Source organism: Maylandia zebra, linkage group LG5 (assembly GCF_041146795.1).
Source record: "Maylandia zebra isolate NMK-2024a linkage group LG5, Mzebra_GT3a, whole genome shotgun sequence".
Lineage (NCBI taxonomy): Eukaryota > Metazoa > Chordata > Actinopteri > Cichliformes > Cichlidae > Maylandia > Maylandia zebra.
Genome location: NC_135171.1, coordinates 27,749,676 through 27,768,985, shown reverse-complemented (window position 1 = coordinate 27,768,985; position 19,310 = coordinate 27,749,676). Strand labels below are relative to the sequence as shown.

Genomic DNA, 19,310 nt, shown 5'->3' with positions numbered 1-19,310 from the left:
ACGGGATTTATCGATTTTCACTTTATTTATTTATTTGTATTCCACTATTCTCATTTAACTTTAAGACCAAGAAACCTTGTCCTATTATTAGTCTGTGGATAGAAATGCTGCAATAAGCCCGATTTTAAAATGACTCTTATTCTGAAACGCTTCACCGGATAAGCTATGTCACGTCGAACGAATTGATTGGCTGTCTCATGCACCGGAAGCCAAACAAGGATTCGGCGTTTTGATGATCTTACGTGTCATTTCCAGAGTGTCAGTGATTCAGACCGGCTGTAGACTATTAACGAAAAAACCCAGGTGAGTTTTCATTTACTCTCACGCTGTTCGCAGACTTTAAAACCTGAGCACTAACCAGCTCCTTGTCGATTTGCGTTCATTGTAGATAAATAAAGTCAGTTCTGTCAGCTGACGTTAGCTATTTAGAGGCACTGTAAGTTCACTACAAACCAAAACATGATCATTGTCACATTTTATCTCACTGTTTCCCTTAAAAGTTAATTCATTTACGATAAGTGCTGATGTAATCTGTATAAAACGCAATATCCTTAACAGGTTGTTTTAGTAGTACCCGTTAGTTCTACCTGTTTTAATCTGTGTTTATTCCCATGTGTATCCTCGTTTTATCGCCTCTTTGTGTTGGTTGGTTCTTTGGTTTGTTTTTCGACACTTTTCAGGGACGTAAATATCACCCTATCACGTGTTCCAGACCGCCTGATAGAATGAATGAATGAAATCTGTTGATCTGAGGCGACACCATGACCTCTTCTTGTTCTTCCTCTTCTTTTTCTTCCCGACGCCACAGTGTTTGCCACAGCGATCTGCTGTCACACCAGCCATCAACATGTCATCACTACAGCTTTAAATGTTCTCTGTGCTCTTGCTCTTTTCCATCTGCCTGAAAGCTCGATATTTAACACCCTTTGTCCAGTTTATCTACTATCCCGCCTCTTGTATTTCTAACTTTGTCTCCAAACCACTTCTGCCTGAGCTCTCCCTCTGATACTCCCTCCCAATGGAAGTCTGAGCAGCTTGATCTTTATCACCTCCATGTCATTGGCTAATAATTAAGTTGAATTTAATGCAGCCAAAAAGGTAGCAAATGCCTGAATTACTGCATCCAAAAGAGTAAATGCAGTAACAAAATCACCATCACTGTGATTTTTATTGTATTATTAACTCAAGTGTACAACTGTAAAAAGCCATTTACTTTTATTCAAGGCCAGTAGATATCAGGAAAATGCTCAGACGTCTGTAACACAGATTCTTTGCTTTAACTGTAAGTGGACCAGACATGTTTACATATATAGTTACTCTAAGAAGGTCCATTTTGAATCAGGAAGACCCTGACCTAAGTTAAACACGTTAAAATAACAGTGCAGAAGTTTAGTAAGTAAGAATATAAATAAAACAAAGTGGAATTTAATCATCCATTTTCTTCTTTTCATACTATTCACCTTTCCACCCTGAATAGAATTGTGTAGTAAAATGGCTCAATAAAAATGCGACAAACCAAAGTAAACAACACAGTGGATCAGGAAATAGTCTCTGATTTGCTTATTTGTGTTTCTGTCCCCGATCACAACGTCTCCACTCTCATGTGTACATAAATGTTATATTTTTATACTTTAGGAGGGCAAAGAAGTTCACATTTAGAGGTCAGAGAGGGAGAGAATAATTTTCTTCAAAGTAAAAAAGTGACTGTATTTGAAAGTCACTTTTAATTTTAAATCCAAAACAGAAACGAGCATGACTGATTTTTTTCTGTCCTTCAGAAAATGTCTGATTTTAATGATGAATGTGAATCTGGTCTTTTCAGGGCATCAGCATCTGGTTATTGATGAACTTGGGTAACTGTTGGTAACGGCAGAATCATGAAGGCTTTGATCCTAGTGGGGGGGTACGGGACCCGACTGCGACCGCTCACCCTGAGCGTCCCAAAACCCCTCGTGGAGTTCTGCAACAAACCCATCCTGCTGCACCAGGTGGAGGCACTGGTGAAAGTAAGGCAAAGATATCAATGAGGATTTAATGATGCTACTGAGAGGTTATTTTGTGTTGTAGTCATGAGTCACTGTCTCTGTGTGTTTTCAGGCTGGGGTGGACCATGTGGTTCTGGCAGTGAGCTACATGTCAGAGCTGCTGGAAAGAGAGATGAGAGTGCAGGAGCAGAGAGTACGTATGACAACCTGCACTGTTACAGCAAAAACCACCAGGTTTCTCCTGCATGGAGGCTATATGATGGATTTATTAATCAGGATATCATTTACTCAGGTGTAAATGTGCACAACAGTCACTGTTGAGTATGTTTGGTTCCCTTTTCAAGAAACTTTCGGCATCTCTGCTTATTTTTCTTGTTCTAGTGTATCCAGGATATTCAGAAAGTCGGTAACAGGTTTTAGGTTTACGATTTCTCAAGACAGAGAGAGTTGGACTGGAACGGACTGTTTCCCTTGAATGCAGAATTGTCAATAAAACACAACACTCGTGAGCACAGTCACCGTGTGTGTCGTGTACTTTACAATCTTTAATCAGCGTGACTTCCGTGTTGTGCTTGAACAGGACCTCAAAGACTCGGTTGTTGGACTTGTTGGATTTCTGTATCTCTGGTCACATGTTAGGAAATAGATTCAGGAGACATTCATTTGGATTCATGTGTGATTCCTAACTGAGCCCAAACATTAAAGTTGAACCTGTCTGTTTTTTGTTTTCTTCTCAGCTCGGGATTCGTATCTCTCTGTCTCATGAGAAGGAGCCTCTGGGAACAGGTGAGCTTGTCTTTACTACAGACAGATCCAGATAAGCGTAAATGGCTCTCTGCAAGTATCCAGTAATTCAACATCGATTAACTCGTCTTTTAAAAACCATAGTAAATTATTGTGAACCATATAAAACTATGTTTGTGCACAGCGGGTCCCCTGGCGTTGGCTCGAGACTTGCTGAATGATGACAGTGAGCCGTTCTTCGTTCTCAACTCAGACGTCATCTGTGATTTTCCGTTCAAAGATCTGCTGCAGTTCCACCACAACCACGGCAAGGAGGGAACCATTGTGGTGAGAGAGACTGTCCAAGTATTTCCTATGCTTAGCTGCTGCATATTGACAGGTTTTTATTAGTTTTAGGTGGTATAAGGGAAGCTTACTACTGTGGGGTCATACTCTGTGTGTGCGTGTGTGTGTGTGTGCGTGCATGCATGAAGGTAACACGGGTGGAAGAGCCCTCTAAGTACGGTGTGGTGGTGTATGAGGCGGACAGCGGGAGGATCCATCGCTTTGTGGAGAAACCACAGGTCTTTGTCTCCAACAAAATTAATGCCGGCATGTACATCTTCAATCCCAGCATGCTCAGCAGGATCCAGGTGAGGAGGCTCTCGCACTCACTCATAGTGTCGATGTTAGTGTGTTATTTAGTAAAGTCCATCTGTGTTTCCCACAGATGGACTTTACCTTGGTGGGCCAGCCTGTTAGTATCTGGTATTATTGAAGACTGAAAGCTGAAAGGGAGCTCCCTTTCAGCTTTCAGTCTTCAATCCAAACTTTCAGCCTTAGTTTGGATCAGAGCGAAGAATGCATCTGGGTCACTGTTCAGCCTATCATTGTGGCAGTCACTGATATCATTCAGCTTCTTGATCAGAGCTCATCCTAGATTCAGATGTACTCAGACTTCACTATCTTGGACTGTAGCTAGTGATTGCAGTCCTCCTGCTCTGAATATCTCCTGCGAGACCCTGGGTCACTCTAACCCGAGCCTACAACAGGTTTGTGTGTCTGTCAATCTACCAGCAGGATGAGACTCACTGGAGAGACACCTGATTATGTGGGAATCTGTGGGAAACACTGAGTCTGAAGACACTATAGTTTTGTGTATTTTTTTGGATCATGTTCATGACTTTTTTTATGCATTCTTTTTGCAGCTGAGACCAACATCCATTGAAAAAGAAATATTTCCTGTCATGGCAGGGGAGGGACAGCTGTATGCCATGGAGCTGCAAGGTAACTAATACTAATATTAAGACTGCAGTACTACAGCACAGGACTCTTCTCCTCCAGTGGCGTAGTGGTCAAAAAGTCACTGGTTTGATTCCAGCTGGAGACACAAATCCTCTTTGGGGTTGCGTCAGAAAGGGCATCCTGCGTTTAAAGAAAATCTGCCAAATCAGACATGTAGAGCTGCCCACTGTGGCGACCACTGGTGGCAGGGAAGTAGCCGAAAGTAGCTTCTACTACAGCACAGGACTGTAAAGCTGCATGTGAGATCTGAACATTCAGCTTTTGCCCAAAATAGGGGCCCGTGGAGAAGATCGTATTAATCAAAATGATGCAAGTCAGTTCATAAAAGTATACAGTGGTGACCTCACCTTTTTCTTAACACAGCAGTAGGATCAGTAGGATGGAAATGTATGGTTTGAAGCTGACCTGTGTGCTTGATCTGGTCTCTGCAGCTCACAGCTCCACCAGACGTAAGTGTTTGGGCTTTTCGTGTAGGTCTGGAGAGGAAACGTTTGCAGAAAAGCACCACTAACCTTTATGCTCAGACCTAAAGGTTCTCTAGAGTTCTGATACAGATGTTTAAAAAGAAAAAACCCAACAAAAAACATAAGAGCTCACCAGCAGGAGGAATCACTAGTTGGTGCTTCTCTACATCCTCATTCCTCTCTGACATCCTTTGGCTTTGCTGAAACAGTGGAACCACGTAGTGAAACCTCCACCCCATCCTGACCTGTAGTCCAGGCAGGCTTACTGGTCCCAGTCAGTAGTGGATTTCCCTTTAGAAGATGATGTGATTCATCATGTTTAAGTAGTAACAGAAGGTCCTCGAGATTAGCGGCGAAGCATTTACAAAACTTAAGAATCACAGGATAAATAAAAAAAGATGGGCTTGATTTGTTCTTTAAATTTTCTTAGAGGAGTAGGAATTTGTACAAGTGACCTAAATTCTGTTTTGTCTTTGTAATAAATATGGACAAACCTATGTCGGCCTAAAAGGTTAAATAAATTCATTACATTTTAATAACTGAGCTCTGGCTAGTTTATGCTTGAATAAATAAATAAATTCAGGTTAAATCTGTATGTTAATCAGAAACCAGAAACCCTGATGTTTTTTTTTTTTTTTTATGATGCTGGTGCTCGTAAAAACCCTGATTAATGTTGTTCGTACCAGTCGTGCTTTCCTGTGTTTTTATTCAGGTGTTTGGATTAATCTTTTTTCAGGATTGGTATTTATTGAATTATGAATTGATGGTGATTTTTCTCCCTCTTTTTTGTTTTTTTTGTTTTTAACAGAGATCTGTAGAAAATCCATCAGTCTTTCCAGTGAAAATGTGGCTTTTTTTAACCCACTGAACTGCATTTTCAGTTTTTAGTTTAAATCTGTATCTCTGCTTGTCCTGGTTTCCACTTTTGCCCCCACAGCCTAACCAACGGTAAGGGGGTGACACCATGTTGCAGTGGTTAGCACTGTTAGACGCTGGGTTCGAACCTTCTGGTTGATTTCTGTGTGTTTGTTTGCTCCTGAAATTCATAGACTGCGGTCATACTTGTTAGGTTATAACTGGTGATTTTGGTGGCCGTAGGATTAGATGTGAGGGTGCCTGTTTGCCCCGGTGTTCTCCGCCTCTTCTCTCTTGATCCTGCCCCCTCACAACACTTGGCTGGATATTTGGTTGAGGCAGATGAATGATTTGTGCAGCTATTAGAACAAATGCTGAAAACTCTGCTGGCAGTTATGTAACATTTATGGCAGAGTTTGCAGTCAGCAGATTAATGTCTGCCTCTTACTGTGACCTCATTATTCAGTGAGTCACCTGTTAAAGATCACTAGGAGCTGCCTGGTTGTTTTCAGGCTTTCACCTTCCACCCTCTGTCCGTCTGTCTGCAGGTTTCTGGATGGACATCGGCCAGCCTAAAGACTTCCTGACAGGGATGTGTATGTACCTCCAGTCAGTACGACAACACGCACCTGAGAGGTTACGCACAGGCCCCGGTTTCCTCGGCAACGTCTTGGTGGTGAGTGCACTTTGTTGATGTGACATCAAAATAAGGGCTTGTACTTCATGATAATGATGATCCCCATTTCTTCTTCTCTGAAGGATCCCACAGCACAGATCGGGGAGAACTGCACCATCGGCCCGAATGTTACCATCGGCGCCGGCGTTGTCGTGGAGGACGGCGTGAGGATAAAGAGGTGCACGGTGCTGAAAGGGTCAAGGGTTCGATCGCACTCGTGGCTGGAGAGCTGCATCGTGGGGTGGAGCTCGTCAGTCGGCCAGTGGGTGAGTGGGAAAGATGTGTGGACGTTCTTGATTCATTCATTTATTGTGAGACGCACCTAATTGTGTCTCTGTCTGTTTAACAGCAGATCTCACTTGTGGTGATGTTTGTACTCTATAACTTAGCCTAGTTATTTTCTTTTTTTCTTTTTAGACCTTGTATCTGCTTACGCACTCATGGATATAATTTATTGGAATTGCTTAAACTTGTCTGTTTTTTTGTTTGTTTTGTTTGTTTTGTTTTTTTGTCTTAAAGTAATAACCAAATGGGACTTTTGGCCAACTTCACAGTTCACTATTATATCTGTCCTTTTCACATAACTTATAGTAGCTAACGCCAGAGAAGCAGTAGGAGAACAGAAGGAGTACCGAAGGCTGTGGCAGCCGTACTCTTTCTGCTGTCTACTTAAATCCTCTGTTTCATCTCGTACAGCACATGCACAAAGACTTGTCACGTGCGATGGTAGATGACTTGTGTCTTAATGTGCATCCTCAGGTGCGTATGGAGAATGTGACGGTGCTGGGGGAGGACGTGATCGTCAATGATGAGCTTTACCTGAACGGTGCCAACGTCCTGCCTCACAAATCCATCAACGAGTCAGTCCCGGAGCCGCGAATCATCATGTAGCGTCAGGTGGAGGAAAAATCCCAGCGCCTTTTATATGAAGACTATGAGGAAGACCCAAACTGTGCCAGAGAAGAGGGAGGGACATTCAGGCAGTTGAATGGAAGCAGGAGGAGGAAGAACAAAAGGCTTCTTTGTCTTTCTTTTTATAAATTAATTTGGACTTGTTTTAGCCCTGCTTGGCTGCATTTGTCAGAAAAGGTGACGTGTGTCAAGGAAGGTTTCTTAAAGTACTGACAGGTCAAACTCTCATGTTGGCAAATATGAGAAAAGTCGAGAGAGGGGGCTTCTTGGTGGAGTAAAGATCAGTATACTGAGAGGGAAGGGGGAAGTGGGTGTGTGAATATATGAACACTGCTGGTTAGATTTACTATGCATTTACACTTCCTGAAAAGAACAATCAAACCACAGCTACAGGTTGATGTCATGACTGATGCTCAGATTCTGATCTGACTTATTGTGAAACATAATGCAGTATTGGTCACAGTTAAAGGTCCAGTGTGTAGGATTTCTGATGCTCCATTAACATAAATGTAATCCAGGATTTATAACTAGTGTTTCTACTGAAGACCAAAAAGGACAAACAGCACTGGCTATAAGTAAATGGAACTGAAGGTGCTCCTACATTGTTGTAAACAATAGACTGTATATCAAAGATGGACAATACCACCACTGTTTGCTTGTGGAGGCTGCCACGTTTTTGTTTTTGTTTTGTTTATTTGGAAGTAGAATATTTACTTACAAAAGTGTGAAGTTGTGAGCTGGGTCCAGCAGAGGTGAAGACTAGGAAAGATGAGACCACTGTCAGCACACTGTTTAATCCACGCCACACCCCAATTTTAAGCCTTGGCAAAATCTTAATGGTTGAATTATATTTAAATATATAAAAATCACTGTCCGTACAGTTGTTACCAACCTGCAAATGTGTTTATTTCTGCTGCTTGTTGGAAACAAAGGGCGATTCAGTATCTTGCAATCTACAACTTCACCACTAGATGTCGCTAATTCCTACACATTGGTCCTTTAAAGCCATAGCAGTTTATTATTGAGGGCAGCAGAGCAAGCTGTAAGCAACTTCATGGAAATGTGAATGTTTTGAGTTGGAAGTCATGTTTGCATCTACCTGAATGTAATTGACATCAAATAACACTCAATAATTTGATTTGTTTTTATACAGAAATACCAATGACTGCAGCTTTAATCATGGGAAATGTTGGTTAAGTCTTGTGTTCTTGATGAGCTTTCCAGGTTTCTCTGTTCTTTGAAATGGCTTGTTTCAATGTCAGACGAGTTAATGATCATCAATATGTGCTCCAATACTGTAGTGGGTGAGCTGACAACTTTATAATGTGGACAACTTTAGTCTTTAAGATTAATTTTACATTATAAATAAATATACAGCGCTGTCTAAAAGTTCCTACTCCACATGAAGTAAGCAGTTTTGTCACAAATTAGGCAATGGCCATCAGATGCAATAATCCTCTTAAAGGTGAGAAAAGCAGATAAGGAAAGGTTTTCAGTATACTAAAAAAAACTTCAAAGGAACAGGAGTATAAGTCATTGCTTCCTGTCAGGGTTTTCAGAGTAAAAATACTTAGATTGTAAATTAGCTTTCAGCCTCGAGGAGAAGACGCAGCCTAATTTAGGACCAGTTTCTTGCATTGTCACCAAAAATAATAGTACTGAGGCCAAAAAGATGGAAAGCGCATGGCACCATGAAATTACTGGACCTTAAGTTGGAACCACTGACATCACTGAAGTCCACCAATGACTGACGGATTTCTTTCCAACTAAAAGTAGGGGCGTGACTCCAAAAGATCATCATATAATCTCATGACCAGACTGCCCAAAACTAAAAATGTATCCGACCATCAGTAAACTTTATAAACTTCATGAATTTGACATTGCATCAGTAAATCATAACATTTTCAGTATCACTAATGTTGACACTCATTCTGTGTTCAGTATTTAATTTGTACAATAATCTGTGTATATAATTAAAGAGACAACTTTCAAACAAATCTAACGCTAACATTTTAGCCATGTGTCATTTACTGCTACTAGCATAAAAATCAGATGATTTTGAGCTTTTACAAACAAATGTAAAGTAAAAGTAAACCGAGCCCAGTGTAAATCCCCTCTGTCATTAGAACTACTGAAACTTTTCTTTGACTTATTTCAGGGTCATAATTAAACACTCGCATTCAAATTTCTGAGCCAGAAAGAATCCTTGGAAATGAGAAACCTTCAGTAAAGAACTGTTAATCAGCCCTGTGCTAAGACTGGAAAAGTTGTTGGTGTTTTCACATAGCAGTTTCTCCTTAACTGCTGATAAGACAGACATCTCTCCCCTGAGACAGTTTGTAAAAACAAAGTGTTTTAACTTGAAATAATTACACGCCTGAAAATCTTTTAAGGGTATCTGTTCTGCTTTTCTGGGTTTTTTTTTTTTTTTTAATGTTACTGGGTCAGATTTTCATATTATATGTGAACAAAATAGACGTTGAAGGTCCAGGGTGTTTTTGTATTTCTTTACATACTAAATGGGGACAGTTCACAAGCACTGGGTAAACCCCTCTGTAGGCTTCCAAGTGCCAGCCAGTCAGCAGATGAGGGGTTTAAAGTTTGAACTGAGGGGCTGCACAAGGGACTGGAATAAGAAAAATAAGGATTGTTTTTAAACTTTGAATCATTCTGTGATACTGGAGTGGAGTCAAAAAGCATAGAGCAGCAAATTAACAATATAAATGCAACAGGTCGCCTTTAAATAAATGCTCTCCTGTGGGAGGTTACTGAAACTGGTCAACAGGTTAGTCCTGTGTTAGTCCACACTCAGCGCTGGTGTATCGATGTAAAGCAGTGATTCTGCTGTTTGTGGTGAGCACTATTAAGAGCTTAATGTGCAAAAGAGTTTGAGTGAAGGAAGTTGGTCTTTGTAAAAAAATGTTTTTAATTTCTGAAAGGAAAAATATAATCTACTGACCACTGCAACACGTCTGATCTCGTATTATTCGATGTTTAACAGGTGAAGGTCACAGTAAATCTCATGTCAGTGATAAAAATTATCACCACAGTTAGATTCGCCTTCCTGGTCTCTCTGCTTTACCCATGAAATGTAAAGGGCATGAACATGTTTTTCTTAAAACGTCACAAGCCTTTGTGAATGTTCTAATTTTAATTTAGAGATATAAAAACTTTATAGAGTCAAAGGTTGTTTATCATTTTTACCTGATGTACATAACATCTGAAAGAATGTTTTACATTTAAATCCAAATCTGTTGGTTTTACAGACACTTTTGAGCTTCGTTAGATTACTTCACTAGACTACCATAGAAATTGAAATGTATACACAATTACATTTTGTTTTTGCATCTAAAGTATATTTGTATCTAAATAATACCAATTTAAACATTAAATTGCACTAAAAAAGTCATAGCTTTTTATTATTACGTTTAGTAAAAAAACCAACTCTTGCACACTTGACGTTTGGATGGATCAGGGTGTGTACCACACTCAAAAAGTCCCTGTTATTGGTCCAAAAACGAAAAAATATTGATGACACACAGAAATGTAAAACTACATTTTCACAGATACAATTATTAAAGCTTGTAAGACTGACTATTACCAGTTAAGCCAAGTTAGTTTATATGTAGAGCCCATTATCTCGCCTAAAAGGCTTTATAGACACATGACACAGACAAACATATTAAAACAAGAAAGAAAATATACAAGTAATAAAATCTAAAAGGCTTTCAGTGTCTTTTAACATTAAAAGAAAAACCCTAATAAGCTATTGAAATGTTTAAATTCTTAAATAAAACTCATCAAAACTCAGAGATTTCTGAGTGGAAATAAGAGCTAGCTAAACCAAAAACCTGTAGATAAAGAGGGCGTGTGCTGTTCCACTCTCACAGTCACAGGTAAAATCTTCCTTGGTACTTTATTGTGCGTGCCAATGTAAGGAAACAGCTTCTCAGTGAAACTGAGTTTGAAGGTGTGTATGTGTGTGCTGGTGTCAAGATCGAAGAATGAGAGTTTCCCTCTGTCACAGTCCAGCTGAACTTTGACCCTCTGGAGCTTCTTCACTGAGAGAAGTTTATCAGGAAGTGGTGGAGCAGCTGCTGTGTATTGTCCATCCTGGAGACATATTTCCCAGAATCCAGTCTGTAATTGTTCTTTTCTCTTAACAGACTCTATTAGCACACCGAGGCACCTGATCCCATCCTTTCTAACCTCAACATGCCAGCTGTGAGTCCCTGAGTCGAAGCCCTCGGAGCCCAGAACAATTGGATGGTGGTCGAACCTCTCTGGATTGTTGGGAAGCTGCTGTCTCTCACCGAGACTCACACTGGTCAGATCTTCTGAGAGGATGAGTTGTTGATGAGCTGTGTTTGGATCCAGAATCACTGGAGTGCAGGAGACCATCTCCTTCATGTTCTTCCAGATGTTGAAGGTTAGGTTGCCCAGGTGTTTGGCCACATCTATCAGAGCTCCTGAGACCACATGGGTGCGCTGCTGGACTCTGTTCACTGCAGGCTTGATGTTTTGCAGAAATGAGACATCTTCAGCTCTCAGGTTCTCCTCTGTGGCTCTGATAGCATCTAAAAGAGCTGCTATTTTTCTGCTCAGAGCCTCCATCTTCTCCTTGATCATCTGACTCTTCTGCTCCTCTTCTGCCCTCAGAGCAGTGATTCTTGCTTTTTCTTCTTCTTGTAGAAACTGGTGCATTTTTGCAAACTTCTCCTTGATCTTCCTCTCTGTGTGAAGGGCCTGGACTTTAATGTGTTCTCTGGTTTGATCAAAGTCTCCTTTAACTATTTTAAAGTGCTTCAGTTTCTCTTTTAAGGGCTGTAGTAACACCTGAAGCACTTTTCTGTGATCCTCCGCAGCTTCTTCGATGGTTCTGAATTTGTGTTTGTTGTGTATTTTTGAATCCCTACAAACAAGACACACTAGCAGCTGATGGTCCAGACAGAAGAGTTTGAGTTTCTCACAGTGCAGACTGCAGTGAGCCTCTGACTCCAAAGAAGCTTTTTGATTTCTCTCCAGTAAGAAAGCTTCACACAGGTTCTTTAACACCAAGTTACAGGGTGGGTCATCTGACAAATGCAAATTCTGCATTTACGTACTGGTTTCTCCTTCCACCACATTTGCAGGCAGTCTTTACAAAAGCTGTGGCTGCATGACAGCATGATGGGGTCTCTGAAGATGTCATAGCAGATCGAACAAGAGAGATTCATTTCTGACTGAGAGGACATTTTGCCTCTGAGTGAAAAAAATGCAGCTGGGGTAATTAGAGACTGAAGATGTATCTTGAAACTTACTGTTCTTCCAGCTGTGGCTTCTTTAAAAGTCCTGCTCGTTATATGAAATCAGCAGCAGGTAGAAGTGGCAGTATCCCCGATAGTTAGAATTCCTCTTTGCTCCGATAGTGAATCTCAAACACACTGCTCACAAAGTGAAACTGTGACATATAACTGATGCCTGGTTTGATTCCAACTAATGTTTCTGTTGCACCTCTATTGTGGCACTTATGCTACCTTTGCCTACAAAGCCTCTTATCTGCATTTACAGTTCTTTTGTCTGTTACAGTCAACCAAAAACGGTGGAGAAGCAGAACGTTAGATCATATCTCAGCAACTGGGAGAAATTTGCCTTCAGGGATTTCTGCCTGGCAGGCTCTCTAACACCTGTCAGAGATGTATTGTAGGACACAGCATATGGAGAGGACTATGTATAGGTGACTGATTACTCGTGACAAACAGTGGAAAGTAGGCAAATAAAGTGCAGGCGACATCAATCAGAGAAACAGGAGAGAAGATGGGAAGCACAAAACAAAATAAGATACAAGAAAACTATTTTTTTTTTTCATTTTTAATGCTAATCCTTACCTTAGAGATAAAAAGAGACTAGCGTACAGAAAATAACCAGAGTACCAATCAGAACAAAAAGGTAGCAAAACTCAGCGATATCACCAAAAAGTAAAATTATTGTGACAGTGTTATTGTTACATCTTGAAAAATGCATATTCGTGGATCCTTTTGATATTGTGGAAGATGAGTAATACTGTAAGATATGTTTTCACAGAATCGAAATATTCTGGGACGTCTTGAGTGATCAGTGGTTCTGAAGTCAATGTGAACTTCAAAAAAAGGTTTACTGATTATACGACACATGACTGTGAAACCAGAGCGTATGGTTGAAGTGTGACTGTGTTTAAGAGGAAATGTGTTTTGCAGTGTGTGCATGCATTTCTGTTACTGGTAGTGCCCCTCAGGATGGCGAGTCATCGCTACTTTAAACCACAGTACTTCCTTGCGTTTGAGTGGCTTCCTTGAGTCAAAAAGAAACTTTTTGTCTATTATTTGAAGATATTTTCTCTGCAGGAATGGCGGACACTGGTGTGGAACTGGACAGACTTGTTGCTGCAGTGCCCCAGAATCCAGATGAGCAACAAAAAGATGACAAATTGGCACAAACGCTGCTGTTTGTCCTCCTGACTGTAGTGCTGTATGGCATTGCTGCACAGGCTTTTTTTATTAACCTGCTTTACCACCGTGAATTGGTGAGTATCAGCTCAGTGTACTCTAGTCTTTAAATCTAAATATTTATTGCCTGCTTTTTATCCTCTCTTATTGTGACTTTAGAGGTATAAAAATGAATTGATTAACTGTAACAATTAAGCAATTGTTGTGATATATCAGCTGATAAGATAGATACTACTGTAGCACATATCTAATTGCAAAAGCTTCTATTACTTTGGGCACATTTGTTGTCAGCTTGTCTCGTTTTAACAGTCATTTGTTTATATTTTACTCAATTTTCCTGTACTTTTAAAAAAATTTATTTTATTTTTTAAAAATTCTTCTCTGTACAAGTAAACGTTGTACTCTATCATCAAATATGACGCATTGACAATTTCTTTCAAACTAATTTGTAACTTCCATTGCAGGCTGTCTCAAGACTGAACAACAGATCAGGTACACAAGTCTCTTATTACATTTAACCTTAATTCAACCATGAGCTAAAATCTCGAGACTAAGAATATCTTTTGTGAGCATATCTAAAAAACAAAACATACCCCTCCCCGCATTTTAGATTTTTGATTTCATTGCAGAACAAGATGAACCCATCCGTGGTTTTGCACATCTGACAGGATAACTTAAAATAAACAAATAAACAAACAAACAAAAACAGCATTTAGATTTTTGTTTCCATTGCAGAACAAGATGGTAGAATCCGTGGTTTTGCACATCTGACAGGTTGGATAACTTTTTTTTTTTTTTGTAAATAACACAAGTGTATACCATCCATAAATAAAATAACCGTCGTCATGATTTTCTGATTTGCACGATTTTTGCATTTGTTTCTCTAATTAACGGTCAAACTGTATAGAAAAGCCTTCATTTCCCATTGTCAGTGATAAATACTTTGTCTTGGGTGCTGTATTTATATATCAGATGTAAGGCAGCAGAGTTATATGCTGAGTATAAACGGTGAGTTTGTTTTGAAACTGCAATAAACACACCAAGATTTGATTTCAGAGAAAAAAGAAGCTAAGAAGAATATTTTTAATTTTATTCATTTGTTGGCACATTATGTGAAGAAGCCACATTAATTTAAATATTTACCAAATAAATAATAATAACACTAATAATAATGATTTGGTGAATATTATCACAAAACTAAAGTCCTGCATTATCAACTGTGTGCTATCAGGGGCATTTAGATCTTTTTTAAATGGGGTGGCACAAGACGGATGAAGAACAAGGCGAGGTGACTACAGGAAATTCAAATTTTTATGACGGCGTACAAAAAAATCTGATTAATAAAATGCTGGGTATAGTTTAGAAGCAAATGTGCGGGTGTCTTCTGTCCCTTCTGTCAGATCAACTCTGCAGTCCCTATTTCCTTTTGAACAATTCATTGAAACTAGCAGTTTCACAAAACAGATCATAACTGGCCCAAAACAGGAGCTGAACTTTACATAAATTGGTTTAATTGTTTGCCGTGTCTGACTGAAAATACACAACTTTAAATTGCTACATCCATCTTGTCTTTTATCCCTGCAGGCGGGTCGGTTCAAGAAAACGAGGTGATGCTTTGGCATATAAATAATCTGACTGTTCTCAGCGGCATGGCCTACAAAGATGGTAGGCTTGAAGTTCAGGAGGAGGGATTTTACTATGTGTATTCCAAGGTTTGCTTTAGTGACCATGGGCTCTGGAACCAGTCACCTTATTTTTTTCACCACTTTGTTATGAAATCTGCTCACCTACATGGAAATCATTATACCCTCATGCAGTCACAGAAAGAGTTACGGGTGAACTCAAGCGACTTAAACAACAGCTTTCTGGGTGGACTTTTTCATTTGCATAAAGGTGACGGAATTTTTGTGAGGATAAGGACGAATTTAAACATTTTGCAATATGATGTTTCTGAACATTTCTTTGGTGCATTCATGATGTAGCTTTACACAGCGTGAAATATCAGAACATCACCTGGTCTTTACCAGGCTCTCACATGATTTAAGTCTAAGTATAAAACAACATGACATATTACACCCAATGACTGTAGAAAACAATCATTGATCTCACTGTTTTATTATGCATTTTGCAAAAGTGTAATCAAAATGATTCAGTGGTTTGCAGACCCACCTTCAACAATAATTAGTCAATAAGTCACTACTGAGCCCAACAGATAAAACATTAGAAACTGGACTAAGAAAGCGCTATCAGTGGGTTGTGGCTGTGAAAGCATTGACATGATTGGCTGTCCTCAGGTCTTCAGGAAGGCTGTTCCACAGATGTGCAGCATAGTAACAGAAAGCTTTCGCACTGTGGGTTTTTTACATCTGACTTTAGGGACAACTTCAAAAACCTAAAAACTAGATAAAGAATCTGTTCTGAGGCTGACAATGGAGATACTTAAAAGCTGGTGTTGTTCATACTCTCTTCTGGCCTTGGTCACAACCTGTGTACCTAAGTTCTGGAGTGTAGTAGGGGGCTAGTTTGTTTTTAGGGAGACCAGAAAGTAGTGTCCCGAATTCGAAAATGTGGCACAAGACAAACCAATAGAGGCCCAGTAGAGTGAAATCAGATAGAGAGTTTATTAAAAACACACGCGTGGGAAGAAGCACACAGCATCACATCAGCAGACTTCTTCTCCCAAAAATACACAGAGAGTTGCTTTTATAACGTCAGGGTTAAACGCCCCTTCTCGCGTTCTAAGAACATAATTTGTATTTTAAGAACATCATTTGCATCTTGTACAGACAATGAGCAATTTTCAGAGCTAAAGGCAGACACAGAAGTTCCTCTTTCTAACATCTTTTTCCAAATATGCCGATGATTTCAGGCCCTGGAGGCCCCCGTGGACTTGTCCTCCTTTTGACCCATCTTCTGTCACCTATTACTAAGCAAACTCAAATGCAACAGGTTGCAACAAGAAGCTGAATACATTCAGGCCTTTGCTCAGGCCTGTTTCTAGATTGTATGTATTATATGTGTTTTGTAACCTTCTATAGCTCCAAGTCACTTACACAATAGATTGTCCGGACATCGCGCCGAACAAAGCTTACAACCTCCAATTAATTGACCGAGCTCCAACAAGCACAAAATGCAATGTGTATAAAATGGTCTTAGCTGTACCTGTAATTAGAAGGTTAATGTAATACCAACAACTTCAATAAATGTATTAATGAAATGATAATTACTTTAATTAATGCAATGGCAATGACTTAATGCAAAGTTACTTAATGCAATGATAATAATGATGAATATGAGTAGCAGTAAAATATTTTCCTTATTCCACAGTAGATCATTACAGTATTCCTTGTGTTGCTTTTTACTTTTTTAGCTTTATTTTCTCACTATTTCATTCATGTATGATGTACAACACTGTGTGTCAACTGCGGCTGTTTCAAAGAGCTTTAAAAAAACAAAAACAAAAAAACTTTGCAAGATATTGTATTACTTAGTTTTCGTAGTTACTGTTTTATACTTTGATGATCAATTAATTAAGTGGATCTGATTAGCAGCTCCTGGGTGCTACTTACCCTCTTAAATGCCATGAAAACAGCAAGGGTCTACTTTGTTTTTCACACACATTTTCTGAAGTCAACATTTGTTTTTCAAGTTTTTGGTAACAATATAAGGTAGCTATGTAATATTGTGTGATGTGTGTTTGCTTATCTGAAGTTCTACAAGAAATCTAGTAAGATTAAGGTGATTTTTTTTCATTATTTCCTGATCTGTAAAAACGAATAACTTAAAGAGGGTGTATTTTCTTTTTCATGTGCACTGGTATATGGATATTAATGGATATCACTGGATATTAATTTGCCTCTAGGTAATTTACTTATAAACGCTGTGCAGTTTAATGTCAACGAGAGCAACAGATAAACATATAACTCATGTATCTCTATACACATGGGATTGTTGTACCAATTCAAATTTTGTTCAGCTGTGCATAGATTGTGGTGTTTTTGCTTGAGTTGTATTTTTGATTTTTTGTTTTAATAAACTCCTAATACCTCGCAGCAGTAAAATATATTGTTTTTGACTGGCAGCTGATATTCTCTTCTTTTAACTTTTATCTGAAATGTTTTTCTATTCTACATTTCTGATTAAAAGTTCCATTTTATATTTGTTTTGTAATTTGCTCTACAGTACGCACCTTATTTTTGGTCTTCAATGTATAACACCATCAAAATTAATCTGGTAGCATACTGTGTTTGCTGTGTTTTCTCTGCTTTTCCTTGCACAGCTTTTGTGGTGAAAAAGCTGTTTTGAGTTTTCAAGAACATGAAGATGAAATCTTTGCTTTTTCAAACAGTCATTAGCATTGTTGCCTCACGGCAAAAGGCCCTGGGTTCAATTCCACCATCTGGCCGGGGCCTTGTGTGAAGTTTGCATGGGTTCTCTCCAGGTACACCAGCTTCCTCACTGGCTCATTAGCTATGTGCTTCTTAAGCTGCTGCAGGTGCCTCTGACTGTAGCAAATAACTCTCAGACCACAGCGCACACGTTACAGAGTAGGTGTGCATGTTTGGCAGCACGGCAACACTTCCTGTTAATAGTTTGTTGTGTGGTTTGCATGTTCAGATCAACAGCTGCACCGAGTACTTTGTACCACAGACATTTTGACTGGTCACATCATCAACAGCAAAGGTGGAATAATAATAATGATTATACCTTCGTTTGATACATGGCCTAGTAATCTGTTTACTAATGTTTTTGATCTCTCGTAGTTGACTAAATTCAAAGTCAGGGAATGTCATTTAGTTATTTATATAACACCTTTCATACAAAAGCAATTCAATGTGGTTTACGAAGACAATGAAGAGGAAAGAATTAGGATAAAAACAAAAAACAATAATAAAATAAAATGAATATTTCAAAACTAAAACTAGTTTTAGTTTTAAGACTAAAATATGTTTGCTCTACAGTAGACACCATAGTTAGGATTATACACCTGAATTAGGAGGAAGAAAACAGAATTCAATTGACTGCAATCTACTGACATCTGGTGGATCGATTTTATAGACCGTTATCACCAAAAGCTATATCCACAAGATTTTATTCCAATCGCCACTAAATATGTAATGAATAATGTTTGCCACTTTGTGAAACCGAATGATGTGGTTACATTGTAACAGACTCCCCTCTACTCCTCCACTCACCTCTCCTCTGCTGCTGAGGATAAATTCAGCCGAGTCACCAGCGTCAGAAATCACAAGTGAACAGCACCTCAGATTAGAGTCCAGATAAATGGCAGACAGAGTTCCAGTAGCAGACACATCTCTACATCAACTGTTCAGATGAGACAAATCAGGCCTTTATGGTCAAATAGCTGCTAAGAAACCACAACTAAGGAAAAGCAACAAGCAGAAGAGATTTGCCTGGGACAAGAAACACAAGGACTGGACCAGTGGAAAACTGTGCTTTGGTCTGATGAGTCCCAATTTGAGATCTTTGGTTCCACCCTTTGGTTTGTCTTTGTGCGACGCAAAAAAGGTGAACGGATGGTCTCTACATGCATGGTTCACATCGTGAAGCATGGAGGAGTTGTGAAGGTGTGGGCGTGCTCTTCTGGTGACATTGTTGGGGATTTATTCAAAATTGAAGGCACACTGTACCAGCATGGCTACCACAGCACCCTGCAGCGACATGCCATCCCATCTAGTTTGCATTTAGTTGAACCAACATTTACTTTTCAATAGGACAGTGACCCCACAATGGCCTCCATAGTCACCTGACTTAAACCCAATTGAGATGGTTTGGGATGAGATGGATTCCAGAGTGAAGGCAAAAGGACCAACAAGTGCAAAGAAGTAATCAAAGCAAAGGGTGGCTATTTTGAAAAACAAAATATAAAGCATGTTTTGAGTTATTTCACACTTTTTTGTTTACT

General features: G+C 39.4%; 1 protein-coding gene across 1 annotated transcript; it reads left to right on the top strand.

Annotated features, from left to right (window-relative positions):
* Positions 1 to 178: 178 nt before the first annotated feature.
* On the top strand, positions 179 to 9,887 carry gmppb (GDP-mannose pyrophosphorylase B). Its single transcript, XM_024802614.2, has 10 exons — positions 179 to 303; positions 1,823 to 2,006; positions 2,098 to 2,178; positions 2,723 to 2,771; positions 2,914 to 3,056; positions 3,203 to 3,361; positions 3,917 to 3,995; positions 5,881 to 6,008; positions 6,092 to 6,274; positions 6,768 to 9,887. Exons 2-10 carry the CDS (start codon positions 1,878 to 1,880, stop codon positions 6,897 to 6,899), a joined length of 1,083 nt encoding a protein of 360 aa, XP_024658382.1. The 5' UTR covers positions 179 to 303; positions 1,823 to 1,877; the 3' UTR covers positions 6,900 to 9,887.
* The last annotated feature ends 9,423 nt before the right edge of the window (positions 9,888 to 19,310 follow it).

Bases quoted from the DNA above. Each gene is read 5' to 3' on its own strand.
- gmppb (XM_024802614.2), top strand. From the start codon at position 1,878: ATGAAGGCTTTGATCCTAGTGGGGGGGTACGGGACCCGACTGCGACCG. The intron at 3,057-3,202 runs GTGAGAGAGACT...GCATGCATGAAG, and splicing joins GCAAGGAGGGAACCATTGTG to GTAACACGGGTGGAAGAGCC. The intron at 3,996-5,880 runs GTAACTAATACT...GTCTGTCTGCAG, and splicing joins GTATGCCATGGAGCTGCAAG to GTTTCTGGATGGACATCGGC.